The sequence below is a fragment of the Rousettus aegyptiacus genome, unplaced genomic scaffold (assembly GCF_014176215.1).
Source record: "Rousettus aegyptiacus isolate mRouAeg1 unplaced genomic scaffold, mRouAeg1.p scaffold_m13_p_3, whole genome shotgun sequence".
Classification (NCBI taxonomy): Eukaryota; Metazoa; Chordata; class Mammalia; order Chiroptera; family Pteropodidae; genus Rousettus; species Rousettus aegyptiacus.
In genome coordinates this window covers 82,030,104-82,054,234 of record NW_023416306.1, presented here as the reverse complement: position 1 = coordinate 82,054,234, position 24,131 = coordinate 82,030,104, and the positions used below count along the sequence as shown (strand labels likewise).

Here is a 24,131-nt window from a genome sequence, read left to right as displayed (position 1 = left end):
TGACTCTCCCTGGGGGCCACTCCTTTGCCTCTACCCAGTGCCACCAGCCATACTAGGCAATACACTACTCACATCCAGGGGGCACCATTCAGAGAGATGACACTGTTGGGGTCTTGATTCCTGTCTCCTTTAGATGCCCCAGACCCTGACAAGCCTTCTTCCTGAGAACATGATACCAGATGTGGGTGCCGGTCCTGAGCATTTAGGAGCTTTTGGCTTTAGAAGGGGACCTTGCTAGCTCAGGGGACCACCCTAGGGCTGTGGACAAGGGGGAGAGGGTGGAAGTCTCACTTTCTCCTTTAGAGCCAGCATCTCACATGGAGCCTGTTGAGTCTCAGTTTGCGTTCTCACCTCTGCAGCACCTGTACTTGCGCCAACAGGGCCTCCAGTGCTACCCATAGGCTGGTGGCCAATTCGGTCCACTGCCAGCCACACATGCAGGTCCTTCTTTGACTGCCTCCGGTTCTGGGCTCTGTCAGAGCACGTGCCAGGGAGAGCACCTTCCAGGCTTTGGCCCAGGTTCAAGGGGCTGCTGTGTCCACCTTCCCCATACTTACCTGCACCCTTCAGTGTGGCTTGGTGGGAAGGCACGGTCCAGTGACCAGAAGTGACAGGAGTGCCAGAGACAGCAGGTGGGGGTCCATGGGGCTCTGCTCCAGTGGGTCCTGAGAGGACAGATGCGAGACCCTGAAGCTGAGGGAGTCCTGCCCTCCCAGAGCACCAGCCTCTGAGACCCCTCCTCAGATGTGAAAACTGAGGCCCTAGACTAAGCTTGCACTTAAACCCTTCAATCCTAGCCCCTTAGCCCAGGATTTTCTCTAGTAATTCATATTTCAAATAAACACCAGCCTCAATCCCACTAAACAGTTCTCAGTTCCAACAGTTTCCATGAACTGTAGGTGCCGAACAACAAGCTTATTGGGGCCTCCCTGGTCTGAGGAGGTGGGATTGAAGCTCACAATGGTACGTCAGTTGCCCCAGGCCACTGCAAACTGGGCCCACAACAACCCATCTCTCATGCCCTCCTCCCCACTGTGTGAGTCTGGAAATGGCAGGGTCAGGGGAATGTCTGGGGTGCAGCTCTGATATGGGGGTCATTAGTCCTTGAATCAAGTCGCTGCTCTGTTACCTCTGACTTCCATAGCTCCAGCTGTGAGATGGGGGGCCCTGATCCCTATGCCCTACCAGCTTAGTAAGGGAACTCAGAGTAGATAGGAGCTGCTCAGCTGGTGCTGGTCCCCCACCCCATTCCTCCTTATCCCCACCCACTTCACCTCTGAGGTTGGGACTCAGAATCCTACTATTGTCTCCCACCCACACCCCCAGGCACCAGGTGCCCTGCCCCAGTTCTGCGTGGGCACAGGAACAGGACACCCACTGAGATATACTGGACTGAGCTCCCCCATCCCTTGACTTGCCCACTCCTCATGTTCCCAGACCTCTCAGGATGGTACCACTCTTACCTCTGTACACCTGGACTCTCTCTTTTCCCCTGATTCCAGATTCTTGCAACCCTCTCCAAGCTCTTTCCCCACATTTCACCACCAAATAAGTCCTCTCCAGAATGAACCATGAGGACTCACTCCACTGTGGCTGGGTGCTCTGTCTTCCCACTTAGAAACGGGGATTCTCTGCAGCAGCCCCTAGCCCTAACGGGGGTCCCAAGCTCTGCCTGGCTTGGTTTTGGAGGGGCTCATGGTCTGTCAGATTGTTGAGCTTGTGGAGTTGGCACAGAGGAAAGCATGGGCATTGACTGCCATGGGAGCACAGGGAAGAGAGCCAGACTCTTCCCTGGGGCTCCCAGGAGGGCTTTCCAGAGAGGTGACCCTGAGGCTGAGGCTCAAAGGTGAATTAAGTGTTTTCAGAGAAGGCAAAGATGAATGTGACAGAGCTAGAGCAACAGGACAAGGAGATCAGGGAAGCTGAAGCCTGGAAGGGGGTGGAGAGGTGGGCCAAGAGCCCAAGGGGGCAAACGGGAGATGAAGAGGGGAAAGAGTTGCTGGTGGCAGAGTGCAGGGTACTGCAGGCCTCAACCCTGGTACCCTAGGGGTGAGGCATGGGGAAAGAGCTTGGGCCTCAGTGGCAGAGGATGTGCAGCAAGCCTCCTGGAGGTGGTCCTTCCACTGAGTCAGCCCCGAGTTGCGCAGTTCTCGATTGTGCAGCACTGAAAGAGTGAGGTGGGAGCGTGGGGTCGAAGTGGGCAGAGTTATCCAGACTACTTCAGGGTAGATCTTTCCCCAAGGGCGTTATGCTCTGCCTCTCTTCTAGGCGTCAGTTCTTTTAAGAATTAAGAGACCAAAGAATAAGGCTTTAATAGTATTTCAGGCACAATAGCTGCTGGGCCGCAGATTTCGGCGAGGGAGCTGGGAGACCGCTCCTATTCCGCTTTAGAAAAAGAGAGAGCTGCTCCGTTACTGGGAAGCAGAGACTCCTGGGTTCTCGATGGTGGAAGGGCTGGTGGGAAGATGGACCCGATTTACTCTTCAGAACCTGACGCCCGAGGCAGGGCTGAGAGCAGGATCCTCTCGGAACTTCTCCGCTCTCAGCGGTCTATGCGGCCCCAGGATTCATGGAAACCGCAACAGCACGAAGCGGTGGGAGGAGGAAATGCCACAGAGTCTTCCTACCTCGTCTAAGTGGATGAAACTCAGATGAAACTCGGCTCGTGTGGCCGCGGCCATGGGCCAAGGATTGGGCCCGTCCAAGAAGGGCAACTCAGAATCTCTGGGCAGACACAGCATGCTGAGGGGGCGGATCTAGGGGCGGGGACAGCCAGGCTCTCGGTCACCCCCTACGCACTGAAGCGGCTCTAGAATCTTTATTTTGGGAGGTTGGTTGGCAGGGGACCAGGAGCCGGTCTTGAGAATGCCTTAGCGTAGTGGGCATTCCATTTTTACTTAGCTTCTGTTTACTTTGGGTAGAGGTGGCGGAGCTAACGGAGATTTGGTGGATACCAAGCATCCTCTCAAGCCATGCCATCAGACCCCAGTTTAAGGGAGAGCCAGAGACATGAGACTAGAGGGCCTACCACAACTCCCGAGTGGATGCGCCTGCCGGGGCGGGAAGACTACACCTCACGTCAGGGGTATGGCCAAGCCATCATTGGGGAGGGCGTGTGGCGTGGGAGGACGAGGAAACCCTGGCTGCCCCCGCGGTCTGGCTCCTAGGAGGGGCGGGGCCTGGCGAGATGCCCCAGTCCTCGGGTTTTAGCTACGGCGTGGCTTGGCGTCAACTAGGGCCCCCCGGCCGGCTTGGCTAAACTACGCCAAGCGGAAGCCCTGGGGCGTGCACGCTCGCAAACCGTGAGGTGTCCTAAAGGGCCCGACCTTGGTTTATTTAGAAAATGGAGTCTCGTTATCCCGTCCCGACTAAGCACGGGACAGTGGGTGGGTTTTGATCCAGGGGTGGTCGAATGGAACTCAGAGGAGGAATGGCCTGCGGGGCCTGACTGCGACAGCGCGTGGGGTCTATCAACTGAGAAACAAGGATGTCCGCTTGCTGCATTGCTCATGGCATATGAGATCCCCTTCCCCCAGCGGCTCCGCCCACAGGGCTCTCCCCACAAACAGCTCCGCGCGCCCGCGGGCGCTGGGCGTGCCGCCTTGGATTTACCCTCCCCCTCCTCAAAGAGAATGTGGTCTGGTTTGCTTCTTTCACGTAAGCGGGAGTCGTGACAGCCTCCTGAAGACGCCGACCGCGCACAGACCTCCGTCGTCTTTGGCGCCCTCTGGGGCCCCGGACCAGCGCTCGAGGTCTGCCGGGTCTTCACAGAGGCGACCGCGCAACAATGCCTTCCTCCCCACTCACAGGAATGGGGTGGCGGGCGGGGTCCGGGTGGCAGAGCGGGCCGAGCCCGCCGGCCCGGTCGCAGCTGCACCTTTCAGCTCCCAGTGCCCGCCGGCCAGGGACGTTGCCCCTGTTAAGTCTTGGGGGCCTAAGTGCGTCGCGACACGGCGGGCAGCAGGCCGGAGACGTCTCCTCGGCCCTCGCGGAACGAGTCTCCTCCACTGAGGCCGCCCGGACCCGAGCTGAGAAGGCGGGTCCTCCAGAGCCTTCGAGACGGGATCTAGAGTGGTCCGGCCACCGCGCTGGGGCTGGTGACGGCTGCGTCACGCGAGGGGCGGGGCCGCTGCGGGCGGAGGCTGGAGCCGGAAGCGGAAGAGGCGCTCGGAGCGGGGAGTGGGGCCTAGCCGCAGCCAGAGCCTGGGAGACGGTGAGTGAGGTCCCGGGTCCGCGGTGGCGGCGGCGGGGGTGAGTCGGCGGGGTCGGTGCGCTGGGTGCGGATACCCGGGCTCCAGGGTCGGCCTCAGCCTAGTCTCTTTTTTCCTCCTCGGCCATCTCAGGCCGCGACCCCGACCTCTCACCCCTGACCCGTCGCTTCTTCCTCGGAGGGCGGTCACCACAGACCCCGACCTCCCTCGGTCCCGCGTTGTAGGAGTCTGAGCCTGAGCGGTCACTGAGCCTCCTGCAGGGATCCGGTTTCTACTTTGCACCTGCCCACGGAATGGGGTTGGGTGCTACCTAGACTAGCTTGGAGGGGCTTTCAGACCCCTCCCCTGTCCCCGGCTCGAGGCTTGGTCCACAGTCTCCTCCCCGCGCGGTCTGGAGTTTGATTCTGGCCCAGGCTGGCGTTCCCTCCGTCCCCCTGGGTCTTCCCCTCGCCGCCATTGGCGGCGGTTACAGGGGACGGGGCTCTTGAGATCTCTGGGACCCGGGGCTTCAGGAAGGGCCGCCAGCGAGGGCCGCAGGCCTCCGCATGTTTTGTTATGATGGAGCCGCTCCAGCCCGGGGGAGGGGCCAGGCCAAGCTGACAGTATTAATGCCTGAACAGCTCCCGGTCTGGGAGTCTCTGTGCTTTAGTTCCGGGTGCGGGTGCCCTGGTGTGGAGCTGGGGTGGGAACCGCCTGAGCCAGGCCCCCGTCGAGGCGGAGTTGGCAGCCTTCCAGCTTCCCTCCTCCATGCCCTTGAAAAGGAGGAGCGTTTCACCCGGAGGTGGCTGCTTGCAAGGTGGCAGGTTTGAGATTGCAGTGGTGGAGCAGCGTCAGCCAAAAATAACCATGGGGCGCTCGGGTGGCTGGGATCCGAGAGGGCCATTGCTGACCTGGCTGGCTGCTTTTCTTGTCAGTCCAGTTCTCTGGCCAGGAACAGCAAATGAAAAGCCAACTAGGCCTGTGCTCAGAGGAAAGCTGGCATCCTCCTCTGGTTTCCTTCACATTACTTTTTTCTTCATTGCGTGGAGCAGAGCCTTCTGGAGCCTAATTGTGGCCCTTAGCTTCTTTAAACCGCCCATTTCCTGGGGTGTCAGAGAATCAGATAATCGGTTATAAATGGACCTTAGAGCCTTGACTGGGAAGATAATGAGGGGCATCAGATAGTCCCAGTACTTCACCTGCATAGAATGTGTTGAAGAAGAGTTTATTTCCTCTGTGATTGCTTTGTATGTGGTACTTTATAGCCTGTCATCTCCTTTGCCAAGTGGGCTGGGAGGTGTTATTTCCATTTTCTAGGTCTGGTAACTAAGGCCTGGAGTGACTTGATCATGAGGCCAGTAAGTGGCAGCACGGGATTTAAGTTCAGGGTTTTCTACCCAGGGCTCTCTCCCCGCCTGGTCCTTTGGAAAAGACTTATAATATTAAATGCCTCAAGGTCTTACACTCAGGGGTGTTACCTGGTTACTTTTTAATGTTATTAATGAAAAGTTGCCTTCAGTACTTATTGTGAACCAAGACCTGTGCTAAACATTTAACCTAAAGACATGTGCTAGGCATGTTACTTAAAGAAGTAACATAATGTAACCCTGTAAGAAATACTATCCCCTTGTTGCAAGAGGGAGCCGAAGGTCAGAATAGTTTAATAACTTGTCTAAAGGCACACAGCTAGAAGTGACAGTGCCAGAATTCAGACTGACATCTGGCTGAAGCCACATTCTTTCCACTATTGTGAACATGTGTGGACATAAGAATTTTCTAGGTCCCAGGAGGGAGTCTTTGGCCTGGTGTGGACTAGACAATGTCCCCTAGCTCTGGTGCTTTGTCTGCCCAGTGAGGATGGGCAGGGCCTCTGTCCTGGCCATTTGAGCATCTTCCATGTCACCTACTGCTTTCATTCCATAACTTGGGTGCTTTACACAGGGTAATTTCAGGAAAACAATGAAACAGTCAGCTGATCATCAAAACAAAAATAGTCTAAGTACTTGAGGAGCTGTTGGTGATTTTACGTAGTATTTATCTTCAAGGATTGCTGGGGCCTGGACTTCCAGGTAGACAGGGGAAGACACCTACTTGTGGGGAAATTGAGGGCAGCACTTTTCTCAGGATCACAGAGAAGCTCCCAGGGTTTTGTTCAGATATGCTTCACTGCCCTGCTTATCCAAGGGGAGCTGTTTGATTCTGCTCTTCTTCTGTAGATTCTTCTCATAAGATGGGGCAGTCTCAGTATTTTTGTCCAAAAATGTGCTTTTTCAGGCAAGCCTAGGACTGACCACCATTGGAAGCTGGTCAGCTGAATGGTAAGGCTAGCCATCGTCTCTGGCCAGGCTTTTCATGGAGGCATTGTCAAGGTTTTGGATGTGAGTGGAATATGGAGCTGGCCTCACATAGCTGTCTTTCTCAGCTGGTGGCTGATCCAGCCTGACAATTTTCTGTAGTGGATATAATTTCCTGCTGAACAGGATAGTGAGGTGGGGCCCTTTTGGCCTGCTTTCCCATGCATACCACCCTGAGATGAGCATAGGAGAAGAGTACTGGAGCAGAGGATCTAGAAGAGGGGAGAGTTGAATAGAGGCGAGGCAGTGCCTAGCATGGTACCCCAGGTGGTTTGAGGGTGCTAAATGGGCCTCAAGCAAGACACTTGGATGCTCTGAGGACTCTGGAATCTTTACTGGTACTGAGCCCTGGTGTAGACTAGCAAGGGTTAGCCAGACTCTCAGGTGGACTAGGGAATGTTTGTGAGACCCTGTTCACCTTTTTCTCCAAGGGCTGGTCTTCTCATTTCTGCCCAACTTGTGGTCCTTGCTCCCTTGAGTGAGGTCCAGTTCAGGGCCGCCTCAAGCCAACCGGGCTTCTCAACTTAAGTACTTTTTACCCTTTGTTTCTGTGTGTTGGCATCATTCCAACAGCTGACTCTGGCCTCTTGCTTCAGAGAGCAGGTGCTTGGTAGTACCCCACAGACAGGCAGGAGGGAATTGAGCACAGGAGACTCCCCTTTCTCCTGGGCCTTGGTCTCTTGTGATGGTGTTCACCAGCCCCGCTATGTTCCACCTCAGCACCTGTCCTGGCTCTCTTGGTTCCCCAAGTGCTCATGCCACCAGGCCAGTGATGCTGTGCTGGGGAGGCAGCTGTTTGTTTGTTCACTGGGAGAGAAGGGTGTTACCCATTGTCTGCTCTTTGAGCAGTGTGACCTCAGAGTTCTTCTTCACTTCATAAACCCCTGGGAGGGGCTGCCCCTGAACAGAACAATGGGCCTCTTCAGGAGCATCTAGGCTGCCCAGGCAGCCCCATGGCTGGAGGTTGGCTGGCTGCATGTTTAGCAGGATTTTCCTTTCTCGTGGCCTAGATGCATCACTGTAAGCGATACCGCTCCCCTGAGCCAGACCCGTACCTGAGCTACCGATGGAAGAGGAGGAGGTCTTACAGTCGGGAGCATGAAGGGAGACTGCGATACCCATCTCGAAGGGAGCCTCCACCCCGGAGATCTCGGTCCAGAAGGTGAGGGGGAACTAGATCAGAAGGAAGAGCTCCTTCCCTCAGTCAGGCTAGGGAGACAGTCCGGAGGCTTGTGGCAGCGCCGACTTCCTTCAGGTGACTGCCACCTCTGTCCGGCTGCATCTAGATCACTGCCATGTCCTCTTTGGGCTCCTCCCTGATCTCGCCTGCATTTCTTGGCCTCAGTGTTTGCTGCCATCCTTGCCACCCCTTCTTTCTCTGTCCTCGAGTCTTCCTTCTCCCACCACATTCTCCCATTTTCTAGTCCAGCACCTCCGCTGCTAACCCCTGAGACTTCCTCAGTGGGGATTAGAAAAATAACCTCAGCCCTTTCCAGAGATTGGTCCTTGGTCCTGTCTCAGCCCCCAGATGACAGAGAGCTCCACCACCATGCTCACCTTCCCCAGGGCTCTGCCTCCTGTGGCACTGGAGCGATGCTTTCAATAGCTGAGGTTCTGGAGGTTGGACTTCACACACACTTCACACACTCCCCTGACCCCTCTTCCCCAGTGTGGGTGCCTCTGTTCCAACAGGCTACCCTCGTGAGCCCGTTGCAGGAGCCCCACCACATTTTCTTACCTGGTAGCAGAAACCTGGCTGGTTGGAGGAAGGGCCTTGTCTGACCCGTGTCCCCATTCCTCTCTTGGCAGCCATGACCGCCTGCCCTACCAGAGGCGATACCGGGAACGCCGTGACAGTGACACATATCGGTGTGAAGAGCGGAGCCCATCCTTTGGAGAGGACTGCTATGGATCTTCACGTTCCCATCATCGTCGGCGTTCACGAGAGAGGGAGCCATACCGGACCCGCAAGCACGCCCACCACTGCCACAAACGCCGCACCAGGTCTTGTAGCAGCGCCTCCTCGGTGAGTGGTGGCCAGAGTGTGCTGGCTGAGGCTTCAAGGCCTCATCTCTTTCTAGCCTTCTCTCAGGCTGGCTGGTCTGGGTGAGTACTGCCAGCCCTACACACGTGCATTTGGTGTGTGTGTGTGCGTGTGTGTGTATGTGTTGTCTGGTCTAGGTATAAGGCTGAGCAGAGGGTCTGCCTCCTCTATCTTCTGGCCCATCGACAGTGGCAGCTGTAGGGGCTCTGGTTCCGGCGCTGGCTAGCCCCTGGCCTGTCTGTGTCTCCACACTGCTCTAGGCACAGGCTGCATGGGTTCAAGTGGCCAAGGACACTTCTTAGGGATCCTATTAGAGTTGCTGGTATGTGGTCTGGAGCTACATGACCTGGTTCCTCCCACCTAGAGATTGCCTCCACACGTAACTGAATGCTCTGGCGTGTGGAGCGCACCCATTTCTGCAGTGTCACCTCCACACCCCTCCCCAAAGGCCCGGAGGCTGGAGTGCCTACGGGTAGGGGAGGGTCCGCCTGTCACTCAACTCAGACTGGTAGCATCACTTACGACCTCCAGCCAGGCCCTCTTTAGCCTTGCCTTTTTGCATGGCAAGGGGGACGAGCTGCCTCTGTGATGGGACATGTAAAGAAACGACAGAAAGACTTACAGCCCCAGGCCTTGTCCAGCTGCAGGCCACATGCCATGAGCAGGGCCTGCTGGTGTTCCTAGCATGCAAGGTTCTGTAGATCTCTGCTGAGACCGAGACCCACCACACTGCATTCAGACCTTTGGGAAGGAAAACGCGCTGTGTCTCTGATGTTATTTGCTGTCTTCTCCCCATTCCTCTTCCCTTCCTTACTCCCGCCCCCCCAGCCATGAGGCCACTGAGGAGTAGGGATGGAACCAGTGGAGGTGTCAAGCATCTTCTCTGCCTGACTCTCCAGTGACTTCTGAGTGGCCATGGGTTGCGGGTTTACTGTGCCGGAGCCCAGCATGACCTGGTGGCCTCTCTGCACACTGCCACACACTGCCACAAGAGGGCAGTGCAGGTGTGTGGCTCTGCTTCTCTTTTTGGTGTCCTCTGTCATCATGAGGCTTTGGATGGGCCTGGCCTGTGAGTAGCATGGGTGCCAAGGCCAGGGTAGGAGCTGGCTTGGGGCCTTTGTGGGCCATTGTGGTAGGAGGCCTGGAGGTTGACCAGCCCAGAGGATTCTGGACTCCTTACTTGCTTGAAGCTGTTGGCGTAAGGGCTGCTGATAGAAGGCCATTTCTGGTGGTGGTGTTAAGTCTGTCCACGGATGCCATCTGTGGTAGCATCTTTGCTCTCAGTAGCAGCTGTCGAGTATGTGCAGGGCTGCGTGGGCAAACAGGCAAGCAAGGACAGGCTGGGTATTCTGCAGCTGAAGCCAGAGTGGCCTCTGACCATTCTGGATGATCGGACCTAGGCTGGGCCAGCCACCACCTTCTTGCGCCGTTTTCACTGCGTCTCCACCCTGGCTGAAGCATCATGGGAGGGCCCGGGAGGGGGAGACTCAGTGGAGGGAGTCGGCTCTGTGGCTCTCTGCACCGCCCAGCCAGTCCCCTCAGCAGCAGAGGCTGGTTGTCTTTCTGAGCATTTGCGGCACCCTTCTCTTAGATAATGTCCGAGTTTTCTTTACATACCTGTAGCTGTTTTTACTTTTCTGTTTTTGAAGTCAGTTTGTGTCTTGACGTGTCCCTTGCAATATCCCTATCGTTATATATGCTGTGTGCCTTATGAAATGCTGGGATCTGGAAAATCCAACCAACCAACCCACCGGCTCCTCACCGTCTCCACCTCTGCCTTTGACTGACACCTCAATCTGTCAAACGGAACCGCCTACCATGCGATTGGTCGGATGGCGTTTCGGGGGGCGGTGCATGCAGAGAAGCCAACAGAGCAGTAAGCGCAGCAGCCGAAGTGTGGAAGATGACAAGGAGGGCCACCTGGTGTGCCGGATCGGCGATTGGCTCCAAGAGCGATGTACAGCCACCTTTCGTAAAACTTTACCTCTCTACTTTCTACCCCCTTGTTAGACCAGACCTCTCCTGCCTGGAGGGGCCTCTAGTGCGCGTGGCGCCTTAGTGGGGCCACCAGTAATTACCTGAATGACACAAACTCTAGCAACTTCTGTTTTTAAGAGTGTAGCAGTGAGAGAGAAACCTTTTTTGTTTTTGAGAATTTGAATGCTGTGAACTTGCAGGAGCTGCCGGCCCTCTTCCCTCCAGACCCTCATGCCCCGCTTCTTTTCTCTTCTAGATGAGATTGTGGGGAACCTGGGCGAAGGCACCTTTGGCAAGGTGGTGGAGTGCTTGGACCATGCCAGGTGAGCAAGCTTCTTGGGAAGCGCTGGCCTGAGATTCTTAAAGTTGGTGGCAGTCAGAGCTTAACCTTTTTTCTTTTGAAGGGTAGCACCAAAGCAGGGTTCGGCCCTGGACATTTCAGAGTTTTGCTGATTCCCTGAAATTGGGAGAAACTGCTGAGTGGGGTTCCACAGGCACGTGGCATGCCTGCCCAAGAATTGCTAGTCAGTGAAATTGCTGGCCTGCCCAATTTCCCCACTTTCCCAGGGTGGTGGAGGTGAATATCAGAACACAGCCAAGGCCCTGGCTCTTCTGTGGCTGGATCTGCTCCCCGTCCGTAATCATTTTTAGGGCCTGGGCTTGGACAGGAGTAGAGAGTACTGCTGAGCCCAGCCCAAGCATTAGCCTCCGCCCTCTAGAGCAGCAGTCCCCAACCTTTTTGGCACTAGGGACCGGTGCTCCTATGAGGATCTAATGCCTAATGTTCTGAGATGGAGCTGAGGTGGTGATGCTAGTGCTGGGGAGCGGCTGCGAATACAGATGAGGCTTTGCTCCCTCGCCCTGCCCGCCACTCATCACCTTATATGCGGCACAGTTCCTAACAGGCCAAGGACTGGCACCAGTCTGGGGCCCCAGGGTAGGGGACCCCTGCTCTAGAGAGGTCTGCCCAAGAGGCTGTGCTGGTCTCAGTAGGCCAGTGCCTTCTCCAATGTGGCCAGGGTTGAGCGTGGTCCCCTTTGAGTGTGCTCAGGTAGAGCAGAGATATACCTGTGTTGGTTGGGGTGCTGCTGGGGGCCCCTTGCTCCCTTCTAGGCTGAACATTAGAACACTTTTGTCCCCTTGCAATTCCTTAAGACCAGAAACCTTGCATCCTCTGCCATAGGCTGGGTGGGCACCTCCTGGGAGCCACTGTCTCTCTGACTTAATGGTCCTCTCTTAGGTTTGGCACTCTAGCTACAACATGCTTAGCTGTCTTAGCTGTCTCATTGAGTCACGTGGTGCCCATATGTGACTCTTCCAAGTAGTTTAGAGATGAAGAAACATGCTCAGGGTTTGCCCATATTCCCTCGCTATTGAATGGTGGAGCGGGGTACCACTGTACTGCAGTGCTCCCTTGCTTAGAGGGGTGCTTAGAGAGGACAATTAGACCCAGTAGTCCAGCTGGCCATGGGACCCTAGGAGAAAGTAGTGACGGTGACTGAGAGGAAGGCTTCCCAGGCTCCCAGTTCCTGTTTAAATACCTCTTTGACCCAAGAGGTTAGGGTTGGGACCAGTAGGTGTAGGGACATGTAGACTATACTGTGACTGGAGAGGGATGAGGCAGATCTGAGAGCTGTGACACACGGGGGCAGCTGAGCTTTCTAGGCTGGGCCACTTATATACCTAAAGGGAAGTCACTAAGCGGCAAGCATAGGGCTCAGGGGACTTTCAGGGGGTCCAAAGGGAGTCATCTAGTGGGGTTGTTTTGAAGAGGCAGGATTCAGCCTAGCAAAAGGAGGGGACTTAACCTCAGAACCATCCAGCCCTGATAGTGGCTGTCTGTGGAAGTGATGAGCTCTTGTGTTGAAGGCTGGAATGCCATTGAGGGATCCTTTTCTAGGACAAGGCTGGTGGCCTTTCTCTGAGATCATTTCCTGCCCTAAACATATGGGAAAATGGGATAGGGAGAGAAAAGCAGGGTATGCTGTAGAAGATGCCTCTGCCCTGGAGCCTGTAAGGCTTTCTGTAGACACCAAGGCCAGCCTCCCAGAAGCCTCAGAGGCCACACCCTTGTGGGCTAGGGCTTCTTACTCCAATTCCCCAGCTGGCATTTGAACTCTGGCTTTCCCTTCTAGCCTCAATAGGTTTCTTTCTCTGCTGGCATTTTTCCATGATAGGGTGGAAGGGAAATGTAGAGCAGGAATTGTGAAAATCCTCAGTGTTCTCTGATAACGCTGTGGCTGGTAGGCTGGCAGGCAGGACTGGAGGCGGTGTGGTAAAGAGCGCAGTCCTTGGCCTCCCAGTGAGGGGTCCCTACTCCTGGCACCTCTTGCCAGGCTGAAACCCTTTAAACTGTACCCTGAAACCCCCATCCCAGGGGGAGCCATTTGCCCAGAGTCGTAGACATGCTCAGGAAGTTCAAGAGGTACTGAAAGAGGGTGCTGTGTGGACAGCCTGGCAGCGGTCAGGCTGACTGGCCTATAGGTTGGGTCACTGAGTGATCGATCACTGGGGCTGGTGTTGGCCAGCAGGACGGGCCTCTCTTCTCCTCTGCTCACTCTTCCCTAGGGGCCGACAGTAACTGAGATCATAAAAGGCTAAGGTGGCACAGATGCCAAGGGAGCTTGCTGGGGCCAGTTGGGTGTCAAGTATTTGTTCTCCTTGGAGCAGGCCCTGTTCCTGGAGTCCTGAGTGGTGTCTGCCAGGAGTTGCTGGGTTGGGGTGGAGGGCAGGGGAAGGGTTTGGGCAGCTTCTCATGAGAACCTTTGTTTCTCCGGTTGCAGAGGGAAGTCTCAGGTTGCCCTGAAGATCATCCGCAATGTGGGCAAGTACCGGGAGGCTGCCCGGCTAGAAATCAATGTTCTCAAAAAAATCAAGGAGAAGGACAAAGAAAACAAGTTGTGAGTGTCAGCAAGGAATGGGAGGAAAGCATTCACTGGGGACAGCATCCTCTCCAGCCCCAACTGCCTGGACCCCCTGGGACTGAGCAGTGTCCTCTCGCCTGGTTAGCACCCTGCCTTCTCCCTACACCCAGAGCCAGGAGAGTTGGGCAACTGAGTCTTGCTGGAAGGAGCCTTTGGAATTCAGTCTAGGCTTCACCACAACCAGCTCTGAGTTCAGAAGCAGGCCTCGCAGCCATGCATTTGTGGATTGGGGGTCTCGTTGGGTGTGGTGGGCATTAGACAAGATATGAACCAGAAGCTGTTTGGGGCTCTTGCGTAGTGAGACACCCAAAGGAGAGCTCCCTCTAGCACACAGGTGCTGAGCCCTGCAGACTTGGGAAGTTCCACTGGGGGAGTTGAAAAAGGCACTGCTAGTCCTGTGGCGTGTCCTGGCATTATTCCCTCTGTTTTAGAAGTTATCATTATAATTTACCATATCATTAAGTAAATAAGGCAGGAGACCTTAGACCAGAATGGCTCCCCACCCCACCTCCTTCACAGCAGGAAGTTCAGACCTTGCTCTGAGCTGGTCTAGGTGATGGCTGGTGGGGAGATGTGCTCTTGCTGTTAACTGATTCTCTTTCTTCATGTGAGGGAGTGGGGACTGGCTTCATCTGAGGAAAGGGGTGAGGCAGCCAGCCCCCTCCCCCCAACACAGAGCCTGATTCCCACCCATCCTTCTCTCTCAGCCTGTGCGTCTTGATGTCTGACTGGTTCAACTTCCACGGTCACATGTGCATCGCTTTTGAGCTCCTGGGCAAGAACACCTTTGAGTTCCTGAAGGAGAATAACTTCCAGCCTTACCCCTTACCACATGTCCGGCACATGGCCTACCAGCTCTGCCACGCCCTTAGATGTAAGTGTCCATCATCAAATGGGACACGAATGGTCACATACCTGGCAGGAAAGTTACCTGGTAGTCTTGCTGGCCCCTATTCACTCCAGCATATTGCTAACCATTTTGCTGCACCTGAGGCATAACAAGTCCCTTTTGACTAAAAGGCCTTCAGGTATGAATCTGTGTAGATGGAGAGGCTGCAGCGTCCATCAGGGGCTCTCTGAGCCAACCTCTGCCCTAGAATTCTCCCAGCTACCAATCCAGCTTGCACTCTTCTGCAAAGGATGAAAAGTTCCAAGTGACCTGGGTGATCCCAGCCGTAGCTCCTGCCCACATGGACACCCTCACTGCAGCTTCCCATCTATTTTCCAGCGTATTTGGTGGTGTTCATGCTCAACACTGTAGGATTTGCAGTGGTTGGAGTAGGACAGCAAAGCTCCTTGGAGGGGAGGTAGCTAGACCTAGAGCAGGGTCTGCCTAGATGGAGGGGACCGGGAAGGGTGCTCCAAGCAAGGTGTGCCAGCTCAGTGATGGCCCAGAGCCTGACACGTGCTCAGTCTGGTGAAGGAGGACCCGTGTTGGGGAGAGGTGGGCTGTACTGCTGTAAGGGTCCTGAGTGCCAGATGGGAGCTTGGAGCCTGAAAGGGATGAGGGGCAGGGCACCACTATTAGTGGGACAGTGATTGGAGGAAAAAGGATTTCTTGCCCAGGACTAGGGATGAGGAGAAATGGTAGCACTGGCTTCATGGGTGGTCCTGTGCTTGTTTTAATGGTCTCTCGCCGCCAGCTTGACATTCTTAAGCTTCAGAGTAAGGGGACCTGCATTTTCATTTTGTCTTGGATCCCACAAATGATGTAGCTGGTGCTAGGGAGAGGGAACCTCCTCAAGGCTGATGCTGCAACTTTGTGGAGAGACAGGCTGAGGAGGCCTGTGCCCTGCAGAGGTAGAGGGAGATATTTTGAATGGAGTCACCCCTGCCTCCTCATCTAAAGTATCCAAAACCTCCAAGGTCCCCAGCACAGAGAACCTTTAAGAGGGAAGCCAGTGCAGAGGCAGAGCTCGGGTTTGCTCCTTTGGCCCACTGCTGAGGTTACAGGGTAAGGGGCTCTGGCAGATTGGTCTTGGAGGACAGATCTGGCCTACAGTTGGTAGGAGCCCGAGAGGAAGCCCAGGTTCTTAGTCTGCTTCCCTCCTCTCCTGTCTCTCCAGTTCTACATGAAAACCAACTGACCCACACAGACTTGAAGCCAGAGAACATCCTGTTTGTGAATTCTGAGTTTGAAACCCTCTACAATGAACACAAGGTATGGTGAAGGGAAGACAAGGCCCCACTCCGGAGCTGGGTTTACCCACTGGGACAGAGTCCTGACCTGGCTCTCCTTCCTCACCTCTCAGAGCTGTGAGGAGAAGTCAGTGAAGAACACCAGCATCCGCGTGGCTGACTTTGGCAGTGCTACCTTTGACCATGAGCATCACACAACCATTGTGGCCACCCGTCACTACCGCCCGCCTGAGGTGATCCTTGGTGAGTGACAATATAGCCCCCAACCCAGATAAAGTGTGCATTTGTTGGGAGGGAATGAATAGAGGAAATGATGTATCTGTCTGCCACCCACGGCCATTGTCATGGGTCACTGTGGTTGTCAACTTGACCTTACTGAGAAAGGGAACTTGGGATGTGGGCAAGAGACCTGTCAGCCGTTTGTGGCAGCTGCCCTGTGACCTCTAGGCTGGAAGCACAAAACTCAGTCTTACAGCTTTTTCTCCATGTTGACTTTCAGAGCTGGGCTGGGCACAGCCCTGTGACGTCTGGAGCATTGGCTGCATTCTCTTTGAGTACTACCGAGGCTTCACACTTTTCCAGGTAAGGTCCCCTCCCACTTTGCTCTCACTACCCTTAGTACTGATACTCTGATACAGCATAGGGACCTGGTGTGGGAATCCCTTCTTAGGCCCACCAATCAGCATGTTGTGAGATTCAGACTCCTGACGGTTGTAGATGCTCAGGGGAAGGCAGAGGTCAGAGTGGCTGAAGCACTCAGTGAGTCTTAAGCTTACCCGCCATGGAAGGAGGACTGGGGCCAGAGGAGAGCATTCGAGGAAAGAGGCACATGAGTGAGGGTGTGGAGATGAGGTGGGGTAGGTAAGTTCTGGGTAGAGTGTGAGGAATGTAGCAGGCTACCACAAGGGCAAAGCTGGGAAGGTACTTGCCCATCTTTGTCCCTTATTCTTGAGGGACGGAGGCTGGTAGTGACCCCCGCTTGCTCTATCCCTAACTTTCTATAGACCCATGAAAACCGAGAGCATTTGGTGATGATGGAGAAAATCCTAGGGCCCATCCCATCACATATGATTCACCGTACCAGGTAAGGAGCCTGGCCTAGAGGCCTTTCCCATCTTGGCTGTGGGTCAGCAAGCTATTAGATAAGTCTTTGCAGAATATTCCATGGCTCCTCTAGGCCTTCACTATATGCTTGAGTGGCCTCGCAAACCTGCTGCCCAGAGCTTCCTGCCATGCCTTAGGCTGCTGCTGTCTGCCCCACCCCCCACTCAAGACTTGACCCCCTCCCTTCATTTTCAGGAAGCAGAAATATTTCTACAAAGGGGGCTTGGTTTGGGATGAGAACAGCTCTGATGGCCGTTATGTGAAGGAGAACTGCAAACCTCTGAAGGTCAGTTTCTGGCTTCCCACAGCTCAAGTCATGCCAAGGAGACCCCAGGCACTGGGCACACATACAGCAGAGAGATGGGCCAGGCAGCTAAAGGCTGCCCCCCTCGCTCCAGCTCTATGGGAGGCTGCACTCAAGGCTGCTGGGTGCTGGCAGTGGGTGCTTCTTGCAAACTGCCCCAGAGGGGTCCTTAGCCCTACTCCTTCCCCACAAGGTGGCTATGATTATAACTAGAAGAGCCAAGTATCAGAGACCCTGCTGCTTCCTGTCCCCTCTTCTTTCAATTTTGGGAAAAACTAGGCAGGACTGAGGTGAGGGGGAGGGAAGACCTAGACATGGCCAGAAAGCCTCTATCAACTGCATTTGGTGCTTGGACAGTGAATTTCACAGAGGTGATTTCTGCTCACCTGTCAGGACTTTTGCATGTGGGGCAGAGGCACCAAACCAGCAAGACACCCAATAGCCTGGCAAGTTCAGAGCAAAATGCTATAATAGGCATGAAAAGGAAGGCGCTGCTCATTGTCCAAGAGGGCAGAAGTAGTTCTCCAGGAGGCATCACTGCCTCCTCAACCCATGTAGCAAGTCTTCCCAGAGGCCGGGGGACCTGCTGTGGCTTCCCATGACCCTGCCATCACACTGAGGCACCTTGTGTCCCTGAGCAGAGTTATATGCTCCAAGACTCCCTGGAGCACGTGCAGCTGTTTGACCTGATGAGGAGGATGTTAGAATTTGATCCTGCCCAGCGCATCACACTGGCGGAGGCCCTGCTGCACCCCTTCTTTGCTGGCCTGACCCCTGAGGAGCGGTCCTTCCACACCAGCCGCAACCCCAGCAGATGACAGGCGCAGGCCACAACACGAGGAGATGGAGAATGGGACTGGGCTGCCCAGCCCCTTTTCTCCAACCTCTAACCACCGGGCCCCAGGGCCAGAGCCACCCAACGAACAGTGCAATGTGAAGGAAGGCAGGAGCCTACAGGGGAGGAGACTTGATGCCCGGCTGCCAGAAAGCACAGATTTGACCCAAGCTATTTATATGTTGTAAAGTTATAATAAAGTGTTTCTTACTGTTTGTAACCCCTGGTACCAGTGTGTCCGTCTCCAGGCTCCTTGCCTTCTCCCTTCTCTATTAATAAAAGTCTTTCTTAGCAGTTCAGCTTGTGGAGAGCTAAGTGACCTGGGCCAGGCACATAAGGCCTAGCTAGTGAAAAGATCAGAAACAGGGGTGTTCCTCTGGGGCCAGGATAAGAGCAGTTCCAGCCCTGAGGTGGCAGGCTTTCTGAACCGCCCTAGAAGGCACGTGGGCCTTGCCCTGCACCTGTTCCCCTGCTGTACCTCTGGGCACTATGGAATCTTAAGGGAAATGGCCCGCTGCAGTTCTCCAGGCAGCATCTGGTTTTACCTATCTATCTGTCCAGCCCTGTTACAGGCTGAGATTTTAGGCAGTATGTGCCCAACAACTACGGCTTTCTAAAGGCTGTCAGGCATAGGGCAGCTTCTAGGGCTGGGGTGGCAGTACCTTACTGCAGCCTGTAGAGCAAAATTTACCACAGAGCACAAGACTCCCATCATTCAGCTTTATTTTACTGCTGGTTTTTGGTTCCCCAAGAACTGCATGAGTGATAGATAGTCTTGACTACCTGACTGGGGCCCCTTGGAGACTAAGCACTGTGGGCAGGACATCTCTGAATAGAACCAAAGATAATGGAATCATGCTTTAATACCACCCGGGAAGGCCCAGACTGAGGACAGGAAGAAGCTCCAGAGCCACTAGGGGAGGAAAAAACAGTTTGGGCACAAACTCCTAGTGGCCTCGCATCAAGGCCATCATCCCCAGGGCCACTGCTACTTAATGGAGTGAGCAATCTTTTGGGCCAGGGTTCTTCAAGCTTATTTGCCACCATACCCAATCAGGGATCCTCATAGCATCAGCAGACAACTAAAGCCTATTTAATGGTTGCTTACTGCAATGCCTGTAATCCAGCACTGCTCCTCAGATTATGCCCTGCTTCTAAAGAGAGGGCCCCATCTTAAGAGCTGCTTGGCCCTGAGAGTGAGCAGAGGCTCAGGAAGGGATACACAGCACAGAGCTCACAGAATCTGGCCCTCCCACTGCTGGAGACAATTTAACATTTGAGGGAGGATGGGAGGAAAGGGACCAGCCCTCTCTGTTCTGCCTCATCTGCTCCTGGCTGTGCTCTTATACAGAAAATGACAAGTAGCCTGAAACCCATGGTACCATGGCCTAACCCTGTGTCCATAATCCTTGGCAAGCCTTCACACTCACTCCCTTAATCATAATGGGTGGGCACAGAACAGAAGGAAGCCTGAGTCCTGAAAAAGGCTTTAAAGCCTTTTGCAAGGGCTGCTGCCAGGGACTCCAGGGCTTAGGCCTGCCATGGTCCAAAAGCTCAGTGCTTTTGGATCTGAACTGCAGTGTGTTCCTATGACTGAACCTCCCCAGCTAGCTCATCCAGAACTGGCCTCATTTTGGCATCTCTGAGACAGGGTGCTGGCCCTAAGCCTGCTCACCTAGAGAGGACAATCAAAAAGGGTTCAAATCCAGACACTAAGAACTGGGTTGGAGCCCAGACAGGGGAGGGACATGCACCCTACTCTGGGATGACAGCTATAGAAGACCACTTTAGGGGAAGGACAGGGGTACGTATGTGTAAGAAAGGAAGTAGGGAGAGTGGTGGCCTAGGACAAAAGCACCAAGGAGCCTCTTCTGGCTCAGCACCAGGCCCCCATTGGGGGCCTCCCCAATACTGAACATTAAAGCTGTACCCTGAGGGGCTCTGGCCCCAGACTAAGCAAATGCCAGTCCCCGGCGAGAGAGGGTATGGGGTTAGGGGACACTACTGGCAAGAATGGGCACTGTGGTCCTACAGTAACAATCTTATACTGTGCTGAAAGCAACAGAAAAACAGTATACAATTCCAGTACAGTAAAACCATCCCGATGCCACCCCCTTCCCCACCTTTCTGAGTGATGGAGTGGGAAGGAGGAAGGGCCTTTGGAAAAAATCCCAGCATAAAACTTGGATCAGCTCAGGAAAGGGTCAAAAGCCCCAAATCAACTCTGGTGGGGCTCAAAGCCTCCTTACAGCCCTCGAAATGAATGGAGAGTGCAAGTGTGTCCTCTAGGGAACAGCTGCAGTACAGCCAGGTGTACATGATGCAGAGGAAGGGCTGCCCAGCTAGGGAAATGAGGCAGTGGGGAAGGGAGGAAGACAAAGCCACAAGCTCTGACAGAGCAAGTACAGGCCCCCAAATAGGACCTACCCCACCCCGCAAGGCTCTTGCCCAGGCCCAGTGGCTGTAAACCTGAAACACAGTCTGTGAACTGCCTAAGTCTGTAAACAAAGCCCCACTGGCCAGTGTGGCCGAGTGTAGAGATGCCTGGAGGTACTGTACACTCAGCCTGCTACCTGCCCCACATGCCTGGTGGGAAAGCCTTTCCTGGCTAAGGGCAAGTGACAGGTCAGTTTTAAATATGATTTGTTCTCTCACAGAAGAAACAAACCCAAAAGAGAAAAAATTTAACAAGGTCCATGAAGCTTCACATCCTTAAGGCGTTTGTTGTCAAGTTCAGTATCAGGAGCAGCAGGGGATTACAGGGTCCAGCCTGCCCAGAGCCCCTCTAGGCAGAATGCAGTGGGATGACAAACTTGCAGCCAAAGGGTGAGTGGTAGTTGATGCCCACCTCCTGGAATACCTGCTGGGGAATGCCGATGTCACACAAATAGACGCGGCCGGCATGTTCTCCCAGTGGCAGAGGCAGGCCCAGAGCCAGTGACCACTTGGCATCGATGCCCTGTTCAACTTCATGCACAGGAGGATCTATGCTGAGTACTGGTGCCCGGTTCTGGTTGGCCCAGGCTACAGCTGCCTTGTACCAGGGCTGATCCCGCAGGAAGGCATTCTCAGGACAATCCAGGCAGTTGATCACCAGGTCCACGGGGCTAGTGGGCAGATCTGCAGGTGGAAAGAAGGCCATCTGAAAATCCCTATAAGCAAAGTGCAGCCATGGCTGGGACTAGAACCCAAGTGGCCCCTCAAATGTCTTGTTCAGACACCACTCCAATGCCTTTCCACAGGCTAGCCTTCTAAGGTTGGGCCAGGACTCAGGCCTCAGGAGTTCCAAGGCTTAGATTGGCTGCGTGCTAGAGACCAAGGTTATATCATCCCAATGGATCATTGTCCTCATGGAGCTCCCAGGCTAAAGCACTGTCCTGCTGGGTATGCAGAGCTTCTCAGAGCACAAGGCCCTCACTTCCTTTGCACATCTACTTCACTCCCAGGGTACATTATAAGCTATGGGAAGGCGGGGTCTACTGCCCAGTCATTCCTCACAGGGAGATGCTGAGCTGACTGCTATTTGCCAACTAGCCCTAAAAGTGTGAGCAGGCTCAATTATTCTACTCTGGGCTGGCCTCTCTTGCTATTCTCATGGAAATGGGTCCTCCTTATAGCCCAACCTTAAAAATGGGGAGGGAACCTATCACTTTTCCCAGACATTTAAAAAGGCTTTTCTGCTTTAAGTAGGCCTCTGGGACAGTATAAGAACAGTAACAATATAAGACTCGACTAGCCTAAGAAGTTAAAACTCAGAATAGCAGTATTGGATTAAAGTCAGGGTCAGCCTCCTGGCATAGCTGGGATAGGAAGGCTTTGGGGCAGCCAGAGAAAAATTTGCGTGGAGTGGGCAACATGTTATAGACATCAAGAGGGGGAACTCACACCAGGTACCCTTCCCAGCTCTCAGCCTAAAGTAGTATTTCTCAGACCCACAGCTCCTTTACTTAGGACAGGCCACCATGGGTCTGTGTGCCCATAGGCACCTGGCCTGAGAATTAGGAGACTGAGGTTCTGGCTCAGGCTCTAGCCCCAACTTGCCATCGGTCACCAAGCAAGGCCCTTTCTTTGGACCATATTTGTTCACCCCACTTCTCCCCTATTCTTACTTAAACCACTCCAATCAGATTACCCCCACCACTCCATGTGAAACTGCTACTGTCAAGAGCATCAGGGGATTGTTTCCACACTGCTAAATCCAGTAGCCGATTCTCAATCTTCATCTGAACTTAACCCAGAATTGCTTACTGACACAGCTCATCACACTCTCCTATCCTCATTTGCCTTTCAGGCACCAGACCCTCCTGGTTTTCCTCCTCCTTCACTGACCAACCACTCCTTCCCTTTCTCCTTAGCTGATATCCCTGACTTCAAAACAAAGACTCAGTCTAACAACTTCTTTATCTACCCTCTCTTCCTAGGAGATATCTTGTCCAGGCTGATTATGGCTTTGAATACCAACTACACACTTTTAACTCCAGAATGGAGCCCTTCACTTAAGTCCAGACTCACCTACGTTATCAATCAACATTTCCACCTGCATATCCAACGGCATCTGAGCTGTTCTTCCTCCCCCAAATCATCCCATTTCAGTGATGGCACCTATAGCCTTCTTCCAGTTACTCAGGCCAAAGACCTTAAAGTCACTCTTAACCCTTCTCTTTCTCTCATTCCCTACATCCAATCCGGAAACCCCATCTTCATGATTCAGAAACTTTCACCCCCGTTCACTACTTCTACCAATACCACTGTCTTAGCCACCATCATCTCACTCTCCAATTTGTCACAGCCTCTTAAACACCTCCCTTTGTAAGCCTATAGTTTACTCTCAGGCCAGAATGATTGTTTGGAACCTGAGTTGGATTATTATCTTCTACTTCATCTTCTAGAGACTCTCCATCTAGCCCCAGTAAAAGTTTAAACCTTTACATTGATCCAGAGGCCCTTTATGACCTGACCCTGAAATGTCTAAGTCTGCTATTCTTCACCTAACCCTCCAACATTCTCTATCTCCCTTCCCTGCTTTATTTGTCTCCATAAAACTCACTACCATCTTACCTAATAGAGATGTTACTTATCATCTCTTCATCTGTTCTAACCAGAATGTTAAGCTCCAGGGAAGCATGGATTTAATAAAAAAAAAAAATCTATTGCCCTATCCCCCGTGTCAGGATCAGTGCCTGTTCCATAAATGTTTGTGAAATGAATAAATGGGTCCCCCATTTTCCATCTGAGTAGTGGGAGAAGGAGGGTGAAGGGATGGGAAGTAGGCAGATAGACACCAGATAATTCCAGCATGTATGAAGACTCTTTACACTCATGGTGCTTTTCCCACTGTTGCCACTGGGTGGTACCATCAGACCATCAAATTACCAAGGAAAGAGGTGGCCTCAGCCCAGCCCTGCGCAGGTGCTCACCTTTGAGGCTAGACACTTGTTGGCCTTGGGTCTTGCAGAAGAGAGACAGCTCGTTGGTGATGGATTCTAGCATCTTGACAAAGTTGGGCAGGAAGAGGATGACCTGGACATCATGGTTGGCTAGGTGCCTTCCACAGCTGATACCCTGAGCCCCCTTTACATGGGGCCCACACAGCAGGGCCACTGTAGGCCTCTGATGAATATTTTTGGGATTCAACCTGGAAAAGGGGTAGAGATGCGTTATCGGCTGAAAATCTGGCAATTCCCTGCACCCTAAACCAAATGAGTGTTTAGCACCTGCTGTTCTCAGAATTCTGAATGGCCCAAAGTTCCAGAGGGGGCCAAAATCCATTTCAGGACAGGTCTACAGGGTGGCGTTCTCACCGTCCCAGACCCCAGTGTCATCTGCTGGGTTCTCTCACTAGGTAGCTCACCTAGAGCTTGTTCTATATAGCACTGTTGCCAGGACACTGCTTTCTGACCAAGAACACTTGCTATTCTCACGGTATGAACCTATTAGCTCCAAACTCTACTTAACAGATGCTTTTCTACCTTTGCAGTCTTGTTTGTTTGTTTTCCCAATATGCCTGCTTCACAACACCAAGGCTGGTCCTCATTATTCTCTCCTGCACTTGTAAAGCTTTCTTGCTTCTGCTCACTGTCTCCTGTCCAGAAAGCCCTTTGCATGTCAGACTCTGACCTACGTTTTCTTTGAGATCCAGCTCAAGGCTCATCTCTTCTAGGATTACTCTGGTTCAACTCCTAAGAAACTCCCAGCAAGTACTAACCAGGATAGTTCTAAACTATCCACAGTTTCTAGTCCAAGTTCTCTTACTGAGCTGC

At 53.7% G+C, this 24,131-nt stretch overlaps 2 protein-coding genes across 4 annotated transcripts in view; one reads left to right on the top strand and one right to left on the bottom strand.

Annotated features, from left to right (window-relative positions):
- The first annotated feature begins 3,760 nt into the window (after positions 1–3,760).
- On the top strand, positions 3,761–18,100 carry CLK3 (CDC like kinase 3). Of its 3 annotated transcripts, XM_016144161.2 has the most exons (13): positions 3,761–4,213; positions 7,555–7,706; positions 8,354–8,570; positions 10,449–10,545; positions 10,822–10,888; positions 13,349–13,465; positions 14,197–14,363; positions 15,556–15,650; positions 15,742–15,871; positions 16,128–16,210; positions 16,633–16,712; positions 16,928–17,018; positions 17,678–18,100. In XM_016144161.2, exons 1-13 carry the CDS (start codon positions 3,788–3,790, stop codon positions 17,852–17,854), a joined length of 1,899 nt encoding a protein of 632 aa, XP_015999647.1. In that variant the 5' UTR covers positions 3,761–3,787; the 3' UTR covers positions 17,855–18,100. The 3 variants fall into 3 exon arrangements, with proteins under 3 accessions (XP_015999647.1, XP_015999645.2, XP_015999648.2); XM_016144159.2 differs by lacking the exon at positions 17,678–18,100 and having other exon boundaries at positions 16,928–17,671; XM_016144162.2 differs by lacking the exons at positions 3,761–4,213; positions 17,678–18,100 and adding an exon at positions 4,231–4,251 and having other exon boundaries at positions 16,928–17,671.
- Positions 18,101–18,577: 477 nt separating this feature from the next.
- Positions 18,578–24,131, bottom strand: part of EDC3 (enhancer of mRNA decapping 3) — a 53,052-nt gene continuing 47,498 nt past the window's right edge. The window contains exons 6-7 of the mRNA XM_016144163.2: positions 23,289–23,506; positions 18,578–20,991 (exon numbers count right to left, since the gene is read on the bottom strand). Coding sequence (XP_015999649.2) covers positions 20,657–20,991; positions 23,289–23,506 — 553 coding nt within the window. The 3' untranslated portion in view covers positions 18,578–20,656. The remainder of the gene's footprint in view (positions 20,992–23,288; positions 23,507–24,131) is intronic.